General features: G+C 30.9%; 1 protein-coding gene across 1 annotated transcript; it reads right to left on the bottom strand.

Annotated features, from left to right (window-relative positions):
- Positions 1-560: 560 nt before the first annotated feature.
- On the bottom strand, positions 561-2641 carry LOC113870057 (receptor kinase-like protein Xa21). The gene is made up of 3 exons (XM_027506656.1): positions 2142-2641; positions 1951-2069; positions 561-964 (listed from the first exon to the last, which is right to left on the bottom strand). The coding sequence occupies exons 1-3, from the start codon at positions 2639-2641 to the stop codon at positions 561-563; spliced, it is 1023 nt and encodes a 340-aa protein (XP_027362457.1).
- Positions 2642-20225: the final 17584 nt, after the last annotated feature.

The raw sequence follows: 20225 nt of genomic DNA, 5'->3' as shown, positions 1-20225 counted from the left end.
GGCATGATGTGGTTCGATTTGGAGTCAACCCATTCATATCTTATATAGTGCAACTGCATTGTCCCACTCTGCTTGTTTCATGTGGACCGTGTCAGACATCATAACTATTCATAAATTTTCACCTATCATCTCAAACATTTTATTTTTGGGTGATGACCATCTTCACCTTTTAAAAGAATTGATATTTAATATGGGATCAGAGTACAGGCAAGATAGGCTTGTGCTTGGTTTACATATTTCAAACTCAAAATGATTCATGTACAATGACAACTATAAAGTGCAATTTCCTAGTCCATTTTTGTATTGAAAATTATAAACTATTTAATCTTGGTTTCATCATTTTTGTGACAAAAAGTTTAAAGAAAGGTAAGTTCCCACTTTGCGGGTAGGATATATTAGTGTATGGGTACTTTTAAAAGGACCTAATAATAAAGTACCACTTAGTAATCAAGATTTTTTTATATGCACTCTAATGAACAAACTTAGAGTAGTTTTATCTTAAGAAAAAAAATGAAGGCTAAAATTTAGTTGGTGTGTGAATTGAGTTAAGAAACAAGATACTAGCACACCCAATAAATAGACAAAATATTACGAACTGTACCTGTTAGATTGTTGTTACTAAAATCTAACTCCTCAAGCATAGATAATCTCCCGATATCATTAGGTAGATGACCATAAAATCTGTTGCTGATCATCTTCAGATATTTGAGCTCTTTACATTGATGCAAACTTGATGGAATTTGACTATAAATTGCATTTCCAGAGAGGTCAAGCTCTTCAAGCATTGGAAGTCCATGACACATATCCGATGGCAAAGAACCAGATAGGTTATTATAAAATAATTGAATCTCTTGAAGGGTAGGCACATTGAATAAGGACGATGGTATCGAACCATAAAGTTTATTTTTGCTCACATTTATACTTCTTAGTTGTCGTAGGTCACCAACTTCTTGAGGGATGCTTCCTATCTTATTCGAATAAAAAAATGTAAGATTCATTTGCCTACAATTTTTTTCTTGTAATCACGTTTTCGAGAATTTATAACCAAATACAATAGTATATAAAAAGATTAACTTTTATCTGTAATTCTTAGCAAATCTTTAGAAAAGTTATGAGCACATTAATCTATAAGAAATATTTACGTAGACACAATTTGTGGAAGATTAAGTATATATAAATGAAGAAAATTAATATAAAAGTATAACAATTTTTTTTTATAAATTAAAAACAACTTATTTCCTCAAGTTTTAAATAAGTTAAATATAAATAACTTTTGTAATATATATATATATGTATAGAGGATTAAGATCTATTGATACTAAGTGTATTTACACAAAATGCCAACTCTTACAAATCAATAATTTAACGGTTGAAAAATTATCAGTTACTTAACCAACGTGTAAAAAAATATAACTTTTTAACTGTTAAATTATTAATTTGTATGATTAAAATTTAGAAGAGTTACACCTAGTGTTAATAGATTATATCCCATATATATATATATATATATATATATAGTTTATATTTTTATTTAATTTTTTATTCTTACAAGTATTTGAGAAAAAATTTATTCCAACCTAGACATAGTGAATATTCACGGCAGCAAAATGAATTTTATCTTGCAGACTGACTTCATCTAGTATCAATCTAATATCGAAGAAAGACTTGCAATTGACAATAATTTATGTAGAAAGTTTGGGTGAGGTCAATAGTTGCCTTTAGTGAACAACAAAGAAGGCCCCAAAAGAAGGAGGAGAAAACATCAATAACATATCTAAAACAAAATAAAAAACAACCAAATCAGAAACAAAGTATGTTTGACGACACGAAATAGTAAAAAGTGAGTTACAAAAGAGTAATAAGGCTTATATAGCAAACTAATTTTCTAACTATTATTGTAATTAATTTTAAGTTTTAACAACAAGAATAATAATAATAAAATTTATTTACCTGATAAATAATTATATGAGAAATCAAGCTCTTGCAACGTGGAGATGTTGAAGATTGAAGAAGGGATGTCACCGGATAGCTGATTGTGTGCCAAATCCAAAACTGTCAAATTATGAAGCCTTCCAAGCTCAGGTGGAATGTTCCCATCTACGAAATTAAAGCTCAAATCCAAAGTCTCCAACTCCAACAACTTAGATAGGGATTTGGGAATTGAACCCGAAAAGCTGTTATTACAAAGACTCAAATGGTGGAGTTTAGATAACTCCCCCACCCAGGTTGGGAATTGACCTCCAAATTGGTTAGTGCACAAGTTGACCACCTTCAATCTAGGTAACAAGGCCAACTCTCTTGGTAGAGTCCCATGAAACTCATTGTTGCGAAGATCAAGATGAACGAGAAAAGTTAAGTTTCCTAATTGGGGTGGAAGGGAACCACTTAAATTCATGCTTGTTAGAGTTAGGCTCGTGACCCTTCCATAGTTGGTATCACAAGTGACCCCAAACCAATTGCACACAGAGGATTTAGTAGACCAATTGCTGGCCAATATGTGTTGAGGATCCAAAGTGATATAAGATTTGAAGGCCAACAGTGCAGATTGGTCTATCGTATAATTGGTGTTGCTTATCTCCGTGGAGGCAATGAAATGGAGGAAAGACAAGACTAAGGCAAAACTGAAGCAAATCTTCTCCATGACTATGCGTAAGTTGAGTTATCCTAGGAACAAAACAAGGGGTGCATATATATATACACGTTGAATACCCCAATTTTGTTTAAAAATTCTTAAGTTTTATATTTTAAAGAAATTCTGAATTTATTTTTTATGAAAGGGAATAAAAACAAAATGTTTTATGAAAATTAGTTTTTTTTAATAACAAAAAGGGAAAAATTCAGATTTGACTCTAAAATAGGAATGGAAACATTGCATGAATTAAAAAATTATAAGCAAAGTCTTTTAACATGAAAATGGAATTTGAATAAGATATTTGACTTTTTCCTAATTTTAAGAGCATAAAAAACAAAGAGAGGCATCAAATGGGAGGCTGGGAAAATTTAGAGAAGAAGGGATGTTGCTGAAAAATAGTAGAGGAGATAGAAAGTGGGAAAAAAAAGTCAAGCAAAGATAAGATTTCAATAATTTCAAGTAAGTTTTATTATACATTCTATAATTTATTATATTTTATTTTATTTGACATATTCATATTTCGAATGAGCATTTCATATATCAAGTCAATCTCAAAATGTCCAAATTTTTTTTAAAAAAATTACAAACTACCACTGCTGGCCGCCATAAACCGCCACCGGCCACTATGAAAGATCTTTCCTTTTTCACCATTCTTTCTCTTCTCTTCTCTAAACCACACCACCTTCAATCACCCAAAATTTACCTCCTTTTTCCACCCATCTTTCTTTTTTTCTAAATCACCACCTTTAAGCCCCTAGCTCCACCACCTCACTACCCATCATTTTTCCTCTTTCTCAATCCATTATTATCTTAAGTATAAAACCTACTATGGAAGCTCTTACTCTACCCTTTCTCTTTTCTTTCCTTCTCTCTCACATTGATAACTACTAGGCAAGTGCACCGAATCATTTAAGTAATAACTATGGTAAATGGGTATCATCCAACAAGGATTGACTTAAAAAATAGTACTTCACTAATCAAATTTCTATTTAGACAATATCACCTATTTGGATTGAAGAAAGCTCTAAAATTATAATTAAAGCATAACAAATATTTATAACAAAATAAATATTGACTTTAACAAGGGTGATCTTAAGATTCAAAACATTAGAGATTAGGATGGTCTGAACTTTTTCTTTATCCTTGTTTAATTTCTAAAACACTTGAATTGAAAATCTTAGATTAATGAAAGGATATTAAGTGAATGGACCCCAATTTCTTAGTGAGTCAATTCTCCTACTTGTGATAAAATATGACAATTCCTTGACTATATTTCAACACAAATATAGATTAAGCATTAAATCAATCCACAGGTCACACAAAATTCAAAAAATATTCTTAAATCTTGAAATTCATGTAGTTAATCATTTGAGCTAATTTATACCCAATTTTTCCAAATTATGTAGGAACCCTAATCCAATCACGAATAACAACTCATAATCTTTGCATATAAAAACGAAAGATGAACAATCAATCCAAGAAATCTGATATCAAAATATTATAAATTCAATCTCAATACATCCATTTCAGACCTAATCCTTTTTCCTAGCTATGGAGTTTAGCAACTCACTCTATGAAGAAAAAAGAAAGAAAAGCGCAGAAAATTTCATAAAGAACCAAGAATTGAAAAGATGAATCTTCAATGTCTCATTTTTCTCTTGTTCCCAAGTTGTTCCTCTAGCTCTAGAGCTTCTTCCCCACTGTTTTCTCTTGAGTTCTTCCTTCTTCTTGAATGCTAAAACTTGCTTCTTTTCTTCTATTTACGTGAAAATTCAATTGACAGCATACTATAGGCACCTAGATGTTGCGAATTAGGCGCCTAAGCTATAGGTCATGTGAGAGCAAAATAAAATTAGTAAACTTCAAGCAAGCGGTGGAAGTTTAGCACCTGAGCGCTCCTAAATCCAACAAATTGTTAAGAAAATGCAATAACATAAACAACTAATAAAAACAAAAAAAAAACTTCTCAAAAGAAATTTTTAAAGGATTTTGTATGTCTTTATACTCTTAAATCTCAACAAATTAATGGAACATCACCCCCTTAAACCTAAGATGTTGCTTGCCCTCAAGCAATAGAAAAGTTAAAAGAACAATTATGCACCTAACCAATATTTTCAAATAAGAATTGTGTATCTTATATGTATTCTCAAAACAACTTCTCAATATTGGTTAAAAAATAAGCACAAAGATCAAATAATATCAGGCAATCACCACTTGCACTCCTTATGACCAAACCAAAAATGCATAAAACCATGGATTAGTTTCAAATCATAAAATTCAGATTAAGTTATGCAAATACTCAAGAATTACTCAAACTTAGTTCATATGTTTCATCTTTATCTTCATTAATGTCTTTTAAAGCTTGTAATGTAAAGCCAAAGGTTAAGGTTAAGAAAGAAGGGAAAAGAAAAATTTACACTAGGTTAAGTACTTAAAGCATACATTACAGTTCTAACTAATATTAATAACAAGGAAAAGAAAGTAGTGCCATAATTCTTTATTTGTATATATATATTTTTTCATATGCTTTGCATTTCTTTTATTTTACTTTAACATAGCATGTAATGCACCACTTATTAAAGAACTCAACAAAAATTTATTATATGTGGAATACTTTTTTTCCATGGCTTAAAGAAAGGTAGGATAAAAGAAAGCTAAAACAAAGGGAAGGCCTGTTATCAATGTTTTTTCAACTTCAAAAGGAATCTATGGGTATACATTAGCAGGTTGGCTTGAAAGGCTCAAATGGTCCAAAGAATGTCCTAATCATTTCACCAAGATTCACTACCCTAGGATTTTGCCTCAACAGAGAATCACACATTTTCCAAGATAAGAGTCAATCCAAGAATATCACATAATCTTTCTCTAAAAAAGTAATTTGATCCATCGCCAAGAAAATGCACATCTTAGATCAAAGCTATAATAAGCACGATAGATTATAGTATGATCCATTCAAAACATTGCGCTCATAATACTTCCAGTTCATAAAAAAATCTAGTCAAATAATTGAGCGCTCAACACATATCTTAACAAGAATTGTTACAACTATATAATAAAAAAAAACTTTAAAAAAAAAAAGATACCATTGACATAAATAACATTAGACATAAACAAAATATGAACTAAACCTATTTAAGAAATAAACTAAAAGCAACAAGAAACTAAAACAATAAAATAAACAGAAATAGAAAACTTTCCCATTTCTCCTCAACTCAATCTTCATCGACATCTTTTTCTTCTTCTTATCCAACCTCTTGCTCATGCTCAGTTTCAATTGGCCTTAAAAGATCCTCATGTAGTAATAATGGTTCCTTAAGTTCATCCAGTCCCATTTCTTACTCAATAGTTATTCATCTTACCATTACTTCTAATCCTTGGACAACACGAATGAGATATTGATTTCGACGAATGCTTAACCTATGATAGTTCTCTAATTGCTCTAACCTTTATGCAGTGGTAAGAAACAAATTGGCCCACTAGAAGTAGGCTATGTTTAAGTTTGTGGTCTCTGAATCTTTTGGGCTATAGTATCTATAGTAATTGGTTGCTTCAATAAGACTGAAATATCTCTTTCAATATTAACTCTTGCTCACCTGCACAATTATGTAATTAAATGTGGATATTCCAGACAACCAGATGATGCTTAAGCCATTTCATGTATCTTTAAAGCAATTCTCACATTAATTTATGCACCTCTGATTATACAATGAATGAGGATGGCTTGTTCCATGTACACTTTTGAGTGACTTAGCTTAGTGGTAAGTCTGAATTGAACAAATGTGTACCAAGCTCAAGGAGCTGAGGTTAAATCATCTTTCCTTAGACATAAAGATTTTCTATATGCATCCAATCCCTATGTTGTGCCTTCCTTACATAGATCACTTAATACATAAGCACATCTTTGTTCATTTTTCATCCTATGCTCATAACTACAAAAATGTGGGTATTGATATCCTATGCTATTCTGAAGGATGATACTGCATTTGAAACTTTAAAGTAACTTGCACAGGGTCTAAACTTTGATGTGATATGTTAGAGTGGATACGATATTAATAATTTTTGCTTTTATACTAAGTGTCAAGATAGTAAGAGTGCAGTGCAAAATAGTGATGTTATGATAGATGCTGAGTCACTACACTTCTCCAATTCAAAAGATGAATCCCCTGTATTGGTTTCCCTTTCTTATTTTGGGGTGATTGAACAAATTTGGGAGATTGATTATAATAAATTTAGAGTACCTGTTTTCAAATGTAATTGGGTTAACAATAATATTGGGACTTACATTGATGAATTCAATTTTACAATGATCAACCTAAACTTATGGGCTTATAAGGATGATTCTTTTATCATGACAAGTCAAGTTAGGCAAGTTTTTTATGTTACTGATCCTGCTAACAGCAATTGGTCAGTAGTGCTTCAAAGCAAACCTATGTCTAGTAAAGATGAGCTTCAACCTTTTGATCTTCAACCATATGATGAACTATATTTTTCCTTAAATTGTCCTACTTCAACAGAAGACAATGAAGTAGATGACTTATATGCCACATGACATGATCACGAAGAAGGGATATGGGAAAATAATTAAAAAAGAAGCTATATTATAAGTTAGTTGTATAAATTTTGTTCTACTATACATAGTGTTTACATTGATAATTTTACTTACTTTTTCATGTTCTTTTCTAACAATTTTAGTTTTATGTATGTAGATATGTTTGATTCAGTTTTGACAAAGAAGGGTAGACGTACGACACGACTCAAAGATTTAACTTAGTCATACTAGTGAACAAAAGATCCCTATTGAGCTTGACAACACAACAGGTAATTCAGTAGGACCCAATCAGACAAAGTTCAAGAGTTATGTTGCACTACTTGCAGGGGAGCATTTTGATCAAGGATTGGAATAAGGTGGAATGCATGTGAAGGAGAAAATATGGCAAAGCTTTATGGTAAACCAAATCTTTATTCACAAAGTTTTTAACTTATAATATTTGAAAAATTATAGTCAGTTAACACTTTGCGTTTGATTTCCACTGTAGCTAACTTATCACGTTCTTAACACTAACGCTCTTAAGAGGAAGTGGTTGTCGTTTGCGAGGAAATGTTGGAGGGCAATTAAGACACACTTGACTTCCAAGTTTGTGTTTGGAAGCCATAAGGATGTGTCTCCTTGTCAAGAATATACATTTATTAATGAGGACACATGGAAAAAGTTTGTGAAACCCGACTCGTTCCTACTTTTTAGGTTTGTGTAATACATTGGTGTTATTTTTTGAATTCTTTCTTCACTCACCAATATAATTAGTAGTTTATTTCCTATTTTTATAGGAGAAAGGAAGAAAACATAAGCAATTCAGGCAAGGAATTGCCAGCTCCACAAGTTGTCACGTAGAGGTTATGAGTTACTTGAGAAGGGGATGTTGGAAGAGAAAGCCAAAATTGTCCAAGCTTCTCAATCAAACCCCTCTAGGGTGGTCTCTCCTCCATCACCACCTACACGTCACAAAAAATGAAAGAGAGCACGCTAGACAGTGTCAGGAGGATACATTTCTTATCAAACTCGTTTAGTGGGCAAAAAAATTATGAGTATTAAATTATTTACCTTTTACACTTAATCTCATTTAGCTAAAAATAATTTCTCCTAATTAAATCAATATTATTCATTTCGTAGGATTCTTTAGTAGAGCAGAGTTCACAGAGCACCTTCACACCTTTTGGATGTCAAGACATTTTGTCTGTTGGTATTGGTCAACCAACACACCCTACTCATGTTTGTACTACTAGATGGAGTGTGGGCATTCATTAGTACTTTGACACAAGTACCTCAAAGAAGAAATAAATTGTCACACGTGAAGAATTAGAGGCAATTAGGGAGAAGATCATATAGGAGCTAAAAGCTGAGATTAGGCAAGCACTTGCCTCTTGGGGTCTCTCTCAAGGGAACACAAATCTTTTCATCCTTTCTAAAGCCTTTCATCTTAAGGAGTGTGTCAGCATGAAGGGTAGTTGTGCCCCAGTGACCTCAATGAGGACGATGCCCAAGTCGACCAATGCAAATTATTTGTGGAGGATCCTCTGTGACTAGTGGCATATGGCACAGTGTACAACCTGTGTCTAACCATACGATCAAATAATAGATGATGGTATCCTAAGAGTTGTAGTTGAATAGGTTGAAGTTGTTGATGCACTTGTCTCACTGCCAACAAAGGAGGTCAGGACAGTAGGGGAAGACCCTAATCATTTCATCTGCCTAGACAACTCATTCAATTATCTTCGGATGAGGTATATTATCTTTCATTTATTATTTACATATTTGTTATTTTAAATTTTATATATATCTAATTATTATCAGCATTGGCAATTGTATAAGAAATTGTTGAAACTAAAAATAAAAAAGGGCAAGAACTTGATGTGCTTCAACATTTATGCCTAATGGCAATGAAGCTAGGGAAGGAACCTATTCATTTGCACTTTGATGCTGGAATAGATGGAATTGTACCTCACACAAAATGACATTATAGAAGTTGCAATGAGTGAGGAGATGCTTTGTATTTCTGTTATTAAAGCATGGTTAATGTAAGTCTCATTATTGTTTATATTTTATAATTTATTAATATTTATGTTAAATCTGTAACACCCTATTTTTCATTATTTGATTAGTTGATGAATTGTTTGGTATTATATAGTGTTAGAATGTGTTAGGAATGACTTTTAGGTGTTTTAATAGAAGTTTGGTGCAGGGGACTTGCTCAAGCGAGATAAGTCTCGCTCAAGCGAGGTTGAGTGCCCAGAAGCACAAATGCATGAATATAAATTGATAAAAGATCAATAAATTTTACAACTTTACTGGTATAAAAGTCTCATTCATAATGAAGTAAAGATATATTTTTATAACTTGAATTTACAATTGAAATAAAGACTGAGATTTATGTAACACACACACACACACACACACACACACACACATATATATATATATATATATATATATATATCTATATAATTTAAACATATAGCAAAACAATGGTATTTTACAATAAATTAATTTTTTCAACTAAGACTAAGTATAAATCCTAACTTAAACAATTAACTATAAATTATTACACATAAACCTTGAATCATCATTTACAATATGTTTGTAGTACTTCAAGTTCTAATTAGAAACTCAATCAATATAATTACATTCTTCAAAATAACTGGTTCCAACAGAGTAGTCTTTTTCCTACTATTCCTTACGAGTATCATCCTAGAACATATCAATATTCTTTATTTCTCCTTTACCTCGCCCCACTAAAATTCTTATTTTATAAAAATAAAAAAAAATACAAAAACATTTTCTAATACTATTATAACAAATAGAAATATTTCATCCTTAACAAGTTTAATCAAACTAAATTATTCATATTTATCATTCATCATTAAATCATACACTTTCTATTTCTTATCTAATCAAACAAAGGTCATTCATACATATTATTCCACACTTAACCCGATATCATTATCCAATTTATAACTTTGCGCCACTTTTATCCATTTCAAGTCTGAACATCTCATCAATTAATAATACTCTAGGTACTCTTGAGTCCCCTAAATCGCTACCAATATACTCTCCCTAGTTACAAAGGACTTACACAACATGGATAGTCGATGGTCAGCTAAATCACATATAGATACAACGTGTGCGTTCATAGCTTTCTAAGGAAAGGTATAGTTAAGAGTTTAGTTAATAAATGAGAGTGAGGCCTGTATATGCATCCCAATTTTACATCATGTATACATTTAGTGAACCACATTTACCACTCTTATTCCCCCATATTTCCATAATCAACTCCAGACCCTATACCCAGTGTATTTTTAAACTATCCATACAGTATCTTAATAGTGGCACATAAAATCATATTGTTACAATACATATGTTACAATCACACTAATCAATATATTATAACATATGTGTTATAATCTTACTCGTCAGTGTGATATAACGCATATATCATAATCGCACCAATCGGTATTTTTATGACACATATATTAGTTACTCCTTTTTTACTTACATTTTCTTAACACTTTCATATATTTTTATCAATTTCATTTACTAGCAATTTCCATATATTCACACCAACCTCATACATTTCTATTCACTATCATATTTTTCATCATTTCTTTCTCATCATTTTATTAAGTAAAACATATCTAATGTTTCTTATATCCAAACTTAGTCCAATTCATATATTTATAATGAAACACACTTCTTTATTCAAATAGATAAATGATTTTCGTCAATCTCTTACAAAGTCAAGTTCTTCATTTAAGCACATAATCATAAAACAGAAACATATAATTATACAAATCAATATAATACGCCGAGGGTTGGACACCTTTGGACTCAACCCAAATCATATAATCCAAAATATAGTGCCAAAGATCACATTTTGTCAGTCTTAATAGAGTCTTCTAGCCTTAAGGTTAGCATATTCCACTTTTTCACCATTCAACATATATATTATTTAAAAAGATACTAACTTATCTATAAAACTCCTAAAACTCATTCTTACTCGTGACCTTTATGGTAAACTTTGTCTCCGATGATTTTAAAAAAATCAAAAATCTATTTTATACCAAAAATCTATTTTCTTTATATAGTTTAAAGAAAACTTTATTGATTTTCTATTTAGAATAAGGTAGTCCCATTCTTTCAAGATCAATAGATATATTTAGATAAAATCTAGGGTTTAGGAGTAACTCCCCTAACCTAAAGATGGATCTTTACACTAAGTTCTTTGTGGGCTCAAAGAGAAACTCCACTTCTTAACCAAAAACACTACCCAAGAACTAGAGTTCTTCCTAATATTACAGGATAGATTACTGTTATGAGAAGGAAGAACAGAGAAATAAGAATGAGATTCGAAGGTTAGGCTACAAAAAATTACTTAGGTTTAAGTGGAATAGACGCTGGAGCTCAGATCCGAGGGAGATCTAGAGTTATTGGAAGCTTTCTCTGGGAAGGGAGAAGGAGAGAACGAAGAGAATGGAGAGAGAAAGATGATTTGGTTAAAAATAAAGTTTCTAGGATGAAAGTTTTTTAAATACCCCTTAAACTCGCGACTTTCTTGCTATAACAAAAAAATCAGACAATATTTTTACTTTGTTGTCTGTCATTCTAGCTACAGTGACAAATCCTCACTACAATCCGAGAATTTCCCTCGTTATAGCAAAAATGTTATTGGGTCATCCTTATCCATTTCTCACTATAACAAGAAAGCTCAAAAAAGCCTGATTCTGGATAACTTCTCTTTATAGCGAAATATCTTGTAACACCCCAAATTTCGTAATATTGTTTAATTATTAATATAAGCGTTTATATGGATTTTCATATGTTTGTGCATTTGATATATATATATATATATATATATATATATGTGTGTGTGTGTGTGTGTCTGTGTGTCTGTGTGTGTGTGTGATGATGTAGACTTGTATGAACGTATGAATGTGAGTATGAGCATGTATATTGGTTGTGGTGGAACTAAGATTGTTGTATATGATTGGAATTGGAATAAACTATTTGAAATAGGCTGAATATAGGGTGCAGGGTGTTCTCCCTGCAACAAGAGAGGTCTCGCTGTAGCGAGAGGGCCCTAGGAAGAAGGCGTGAAACTTTCGCCTTCTCCCTGCAGCGAGAGAGCAACAGTTTGTGGTGCAATTCTAAGTGCAATCTCGCTGTAGTGAGATTTTATAGAAACCAGGATGTAGTTTCCTCTAAAACTTTCGCTGTAGTGATAAGGGCATCGCTGTAGCAATAGATGCCTCGTAGTAGCGAGAGTGTCGCAACCAGAGGGGTATTTGAAGGGGTTAGGGTTTGAAAAATTCATTCCTATTTCTCTCTTCAAAATCTCTTTTATTCTATCGACCCAACAGATTAAATTGCCTCCAAAACTATTTGGGAGCTAGATTAAAGATTAGATTAGTGTTGGGAATGCTTGGAAGTGAGTTTTAATGGTTAGAGTTTTGGTTTCTCATCCTCATTCTCTGTTTTCTCAGTTTCCCTTGGTTCTCATGGGATTCTTCCATGTATTTAGGACTAAGTTGGTGTGGAGAGCCTTCTCGTTATTGATTTCGTGTGTGGGTCTTCATTCTGAGGTTAGGGGAGTCTCTACCCTATCTCATTATGTTTTGATTACCATTTATTCTCTTAAATATTGCAATGTGGTTGAGATAGAGGGTAAGAAATGTGTGTTTTGATAAGAATTATTATGTGATTGAATACAATGTGATGTGTGATAAGATGGTTGAACCCATTGTGGGTGATTGTATATTGTGACATGCCATTGATTGGTGATTTAACAATGTGATTTAATGTTTAAGTGTGATGTGAGTGAATATGAGCATATGTGTTGTGTGTTGTGCATAAATGTGGGTCTGTGTGCCATGTATGAATATGAATACTGTATGTGACTGAAATGTGTGTGAATTGGAGGATGTTAAATGCAGTTGTGAATATCCTATGAATGCTTCAGTGATACACTTGAGGTGTGAAAGATGGGGACGGTAAAAATACCTTAGAAAAGAGAGAGTGGTTGTGACACCAACAGTGAGCATGGCTACACCACAGGCCACACACTCTCCTTTTGACTAGACCTCTCACCAACACCTTTGTCGAGCGACTCGTGATCGCACACGCGGTATCCGTGATGCGGGGGTATCCGATGACCATCCATGGTGTGAAACTGTAATCACAATGTCATAGTGAACGTGGCTAAGTGCAATGAGCGCATGTGTGTGTAAAATGTTTTGGTGCTGTGAGTGCATCGGTTATGAATTGAAATGAAATGCATGAAAGTGTTGCTTGTGATTGCCTATACTTGAGTAGAATATGTTAGAATACATGTGGGTGCGCAAGGTGAGTCTCTATGTTATGTATATGTTAGATAGTGTAGAGTACTCACCCTTACATTCATTTTTTAGGTGACTAAGACGATCAACACCAAACTCAGTGAAGGATGAATGGAACTACTATAAGACTTAGGAATTTATTTTAAAATTTGATGTATTAATTAAGTCTTGTAGCAATCATTGATACAAATTGTAATCTATTTCTATTTTGAAATGTTTTATTGAACTATGCTTTGGGAATCATGAATGAAAATTTCTATTATTTTCAAATTGCGAAATTTATTTATTAGAAAATTAAATCTAGGTGTTACATATCTTACACTTTACATCAATTAAACACTCCTGATTTCAAACAACATGCACAAAAAACTAACATAAATTTTCATAGTAATAAATAACAAAATAAGGGTGTTACAGAACCATTGTTTGGTATTCTCACCCAACCAAGAAAGGGCTCGCTCAAGCGAGAATCCCCTTGCTCAAGCAAGAGCTGCTCGCTTAAAAAAGATTGTGCAAGATTCAGGAGATATTTAAGGAATTTCAGACCTGAAACTTGCATTACAATCCAAGAAACATTTCCTAAATCTTTTTCTTTGAACTCTTTCTTCCTTAGTCTAGAGAAAAGCCTGCAAAACTCCAAAGTTACTTCAAATCCGAGCTTGAACCTCGACTCTATAGAATTATTGGTGACTATCTCAAAGCTTGACTCTTCGTTTACACCTCTATTTTCTCTGTTTTCTCTCTTCTCAAAGAGCATTTTTCTCTGGAAGGTGTAAGAAGAGAGAAGGATGGATAATACGTTAGTATAAAGATTATAATTTTAGGCTATATGACTAATGAAAAGAGTGGAGCCATAATGAAAAACATGGAAATAAGATGGGAAATATGGAAAGAGAAACAAAATAAGAATGAAAAATGATAAGGACAAGTATGGATAGTTCAGAGATACACTAGGAGTGTGGAAGATGGAGGCAATTTGAAAAATCTTGGGAAAATGAGGGTAGCGGATGCTTTCCTTGAATTGAGCACCACAAGTCTCACACTTATTTCTTGACCTAAACTTCTAACCATGCTTTTGCTAAAAAGGGCCGGGTCAGCACACGTTGTATCCCTATAGCTACGGCTATCCAACAACTATCAATGCTAAGAAAGACCTCAAGAGATCTCAGGGGCAATGAAAGTGTGAAATGAGAACTCCAAGATTTAGTAGAAAGAAAATGTGATAAATTGAATAATTAATAATTTTTGTATGACAATGGATACGATTGTACCGTGTGATTGATTAATGTATTATCCTTGCTTGTATTGTTGACTTAAATGTGAATTCATGTTTGGTTATGGGAAGGGAGACTCATCCTTACATAACATTTCAGAGAAAAAGATAACGGACCCCCAGGGACTTGTTAGTTTGTTCGAGTTACTTATCACTAGTAGAATAAATCATGTAGCTAGGGAGTGATAACAGTTATGCCATTGTAGTTTTATTGTACTTAGTATTGATGATTCTAATATTCTATTTACCTTAGAGATGACCATAGGCTATGATGTACCCTTAGATTACCTGGTAGAATCCACCATACCGTATGTGTAGTTATATACAAAGGTTTGGCTAGACCATCAAATGCATGAAACTATATGTAGACCTTTTTGGGCCATGATCAACATGGTAGCCCAAGCCGTTGCACTGCCAAGCAGATCACGAGCCTTGAACTGGTAGCTGACCAGAGTGACCTTGATGAAGATAAAGACTTATCCCCAGCAGAGATAGAGGGGTGATTTGGGGATGACGACTTGTATTGTCTTTGGTCTTTTGGTGGATAGACTACTCATTAGTACTTGTCATATTTTGTATTTTGTAAATGATATAGATGAGTCTTAATGTATTGTGACGTTATATTTTGCAAATGTATCTCTTGTAAATTTATGAGAACAATGTATATTAATGTTATTTTGACCTTCCATTTAATTTTGTTTAATTCCCATTACTTTGTCATTTAAATTTTTATAAGTATGAGTAAATTAAATAAAATGTTTTATAATTCCGCACTTTGTATTTTGTGAACAAAAAATTTAAATTAATTTCCCTTCTCAACTTCAAGATTATTTTTCCTATTGTATTAAATAAATAATGATGTTAAAAAGTTATGCCATATTTTATTTTTATTTTACCAATTTGTAGTTATCTACATCAACATGCAGTTACAAAGGGTGTGAATCATTTGTATGGGTTCCTTGACCCTCTTCAAATTCAGGGCTTAGGATACAAGCCTGAATCTATTTAGTCATATTATCATATCAGAAAAGATTGTGTGAAGGAAGGAAGCATTGTTATCTTGCACCATTTAATTATGGGTATGTTTATGCAAATTAGTCTTGTTATATGATTAGTTTTATAGTTGTTAATGTGGTCAATTTGGTTTATAGGCAACATTTGGCAATTATTTATCATTTGTCCAAAAAGTAACAAAGTCATTTTCTTATGTTCGTTATGAAATAAGCCCAGAAAAGAAATCAAGGCCATAATTGATTTGTAAGTCATCTTCACATGTATTCAATTTGTTTAACATATTTATATATGCATAAAATATTTACCTAACTCACTCCTTTGTGGTAATCTATTGAAGGGTAAGCATGTGAACATAAAGAAGCCTACATGGATCTGCCCACGTCTATGTTCACCTCAGATTTATTTAGTTATTTATTTTCTTCATTTCTATTTCTTATTTGATATTAAATATTTTTTATTGTTCTATTCACACTAACAAAAGGTGAGTTAGGTGTGTGGATATTATTTCATAAGGCATATGATAATTGTCATCACAGCCAACATTATAGAATCTTGAGCTTTGGAAAGTATGATAATTGAATATAAAAATATAAAATACTTGTTTGCTTATAGTTATAAAGCTAATGTTTATTTGTTATTTGATTTTGTAGATATTTGCATATTCTGATCCAATACTTAAAGAGGAGATTAAAGAAATTAGAACATGTTGGACACAGATTACAACTCTTCAATTTCTTTATAAACATTGGATTAATTAAAATTGATTTATATATATCAAATTATTCCTTTTATATATTATAAAATATGGATGTTCTCAATATGAAACTATGTGATATTTTTCTATATTTCAAGTTTTGTACATAATAAAAAGTATATTTTAAAAAATGGATACTTTCTACATCAGTGGTGACCATAACTGATGTAGAAAGTATATTTTCTACAACGGTTATGACCACAACCAATCTAGAAAATATACTTTTTACATCGTTTCTGGTCATAATTGATGTAGAGAATATACATTCTACATCGGTTATAATCAGAATTGATGTAGAAAGATTACGTATTCTATATTGGTTCTAAGCAGAACTGATGTAGAAAGTATATTTTTTTCTACATCGGTTGCCTATAAAACAGATGCAGAATATGTTTTCTCTACATCGGTTGACAATCGATGTAAAATATCACCACTTACTACATCAACTATATCTACATCAATGTGATAACCAATGTAGAAAGCCATTTTTAACTGACGTAAAATGTCATTTTTGTACTTAGGCGAGAGTATTGAAAAAAGCTTGGAAAACTATTGTTTGATGTTTTGACTTAGATGAGAGATGAGATGACCTCACTCAAGCAATAATACGCAAATCTGAGGGGCATTTAAGGAAATTCCATTAAGAAAACTTGCATTACAATCCAAGCTCTCTGTTCTCTCATCTTTCCTTTTTTAGAGAAATCTTCCTTGAAACCCTAGTTTCTTTTGAATCTGGACTTAAACATTTGTTCTTATCATCTTCAAGTAGGTTTCTTGGAGCTTAATTCTTCAACTTTCTTTTCTATTTCTATGTTTTCTCTCTTCTTAAAAAAGTTCTCTATTTTGTAATATCTAAGAAGTACTTAGTCCCTTGGACGATATCTTCCATAAATCTTTTTCCAAATCTTCAGTTCGAGATAAGAAGAGCTTTATTCAATCAATAAAACATAACAAATATTATATACTCGTGAAAATGCTATTATGTGTTTCTTGTTTGTAAATATGTGTTTGAATGCGATTTTGATTATTGTGAAAAGTTGATGATCCATGTTTGGTTGATTTAAAGTGATTTCAATTTACTATATTCTATGTATGTGGTATGGACTTAATCCTGAAATGTTTAACTATATGAATGGTTCATGTAATTAATTAATGAAAACGAGTTGAAAGGAAGAACATTATGTATAAAAAAAAAGTGAAAGAATTAATGTGAATAGTTATAGAAATATATTAGGGGTATAGAATATGGAGTCAATTGTGAAAATTTGGGAGAAATTTAGGATGGTGAATGACATTCGCTTGTGTATACACAATCCATTGAGTGTGAATGTATCATATAGCCTCACATTCATTTCTTAACTAACACTCCTAACTATATCATTTGCGAAGAAGCCTTATGTTTTATAATTTGTATCGATGTCCACGGGCCAACCGATGACTATTCACCTATATGTGTAAGATCTCATGAAATGTTGGAGGCAATTAATAACCGTGATAACAATGTATGAGAAGATGCTTAAATGAGAGAGAGAAATGTATTGATTATGTAACATATGTATGGTGACATTTGATGTGTTTGTTATTATATTTGATAATATGCAAAATGAAATTAATTATGTTTTAATGATGAGAAAGAAACTCATCCTTATAAATGCTTTTAGGGGACAAGGATGACAGATCCACCAAGACCCTTTAGGTTGATTGAATGATTTATAAATAGTATGATAAATTATATATTTAGAAAGTGGCATCAATTTTGTCACTGTAAGTTTGTTGTAAATAATAGTAATGAATTTAATAATATTTTCATGTGAGAGATGACAATACAGTATAGTATACCTTTAATTACCCTAATAGTGGTAAGATTCACAACACACTCAGCCTATACATATATAAAGGTATAGTTCGAACGCCAAATGCAGTGAAATACGTGTATATCTTCCATGATCATGACCATTTGGAAAGACCAAGCACTTTTACCCAAGTTGTTCCTGATATCGGAGAACTTGGTACTAATGAGGACCTGACACCAGAGGAGCTGGTAGAGATAGAGAGTTGGTTTGGAGATGACGACTAAGATCATGTCTTTAGTGTTTTGGTGTGGATACTGACTACTCTTGGAACTTAGATTATTTTGACATTATACATATGTAAACTAAGTTCTACTGTATATTTTGACAACAATTTGTAAATATTAAACTTTTATATGTAAATAAACGTCAATATGTGTACATTTCTTTATTGTTTTAATATAAATTTAATTAATAAGATGCAATTTAACTTTTGTTATTTTTAATACTTTTTTATTTTTCGTAAATTGATTCATTTGCAACGAGTTTTAATTTTATCAAATTTTTATTACATATACAAGAAAAAAAATCTTTTATTTTCTTTATCTCGACATAAATTATTATGCAAACTAAATAAGAAATTAAGAGTGTCACAACCCTAAATGATGCAAAAATTAAAGTTTTATTTCATTCTTAAATTTGATATTTTATTTGTTAAAAAATAAGAAAAAAATTAAGTTTTAGATGTTTTATCTTCAATACTACAATATAAAAATTAGAGTCGTGTAGTTTTAAAAAAGAAAACCGATTTGTAGGTATAAAATTGAAGGAAAGAATTAAAAAAAGAAACATCTTGCAAGGTACGTTAAAACAGGAGTAATGCTTTTGAGATAGTTAAAGTGATTTAGATAAAAATATTTTTATTTTTAGCTTTTTCTAAAAAATTAAGATGAAAATTTAAATTTTATATATAATATATAAATGATAGAATAATCTAATTATCATCATAATGATTATATGAATTTATAATTTATTTTGATTGTTAAAATAGGAAAATTTAAGAAAATATTTAAATATTTTCTAAAAATAAATTAAAAGATAATTAACATCATACAAAATACTATATTATAATTAAACTTGTATCCCTACAATTTTATAACATTGAAATAATAGAATGATTTATACATTACTATTGTAAATTATTATGTGAATTTACAGCAATTTATTTAATTATTTTATTTCATAAATAAAATAGTAGAGGGTTTATAATTAAAGATATTCATTTAAATTTTTAAAAAAGTGTAAAAATACTTAATTGAGAAAAGATATGATTATATGAAAACATCAACGTGCTTGACTTTATAATTAATGAATAATAAAGTAATTTATATATTATCATTATTAATTATTATATGAATTTTTAAAAATATATTTTAACTTTTAAGATAGGAAAGTAATTTATACATTGCCGTAATAAACTGTAATGAACGTTTTTCTCATTTTATATTTTTTATGCTATTATTCTCATTTTATATTACTTAATACTTAATAAATTTATAAAATAAAATAACATGATTGAAAAAATGGTTTGAAAACATGGGACAAAACAAATTTCATTAAATGAATTCAAAATATATGGGTAAAATTTATGAGTTAAAATTAAAATTAATTTCATTAAGATCACGTAGATGAAAATATGAGCAAAATTTATCTAATTAATATTACCCATTGATTTTTGTCAAAAAAAATTTCATTTTTATATTATTTATTTTATTATATATCTAACACCAAATAAAACACATTATATTGAATGTATTCGTGCAAAGACATTTTGAATTATTTAGTACTTTTTCTACTATTATTATTAATTATTAATAT

Source organism: Abrus precatorius, unplaced genomic scaffold (assembly GCF_003935025.1).
Source record: "Abrus precatorius isolate BTA unplaced genomic scaffold, Abrus_2018 Scaffold6, whole genome shotgun sequence".
NCBI lineage: Eukaryota > Viridiplantae > Streptophyta > Magnoliopsida > Fabales > Fabaceae > Abrus > Abrus precatorius.
Note: the sequence above shows the minus strand (reverse complement) of the source record. Positions and strands in the feature narration are given on the sequence as shown.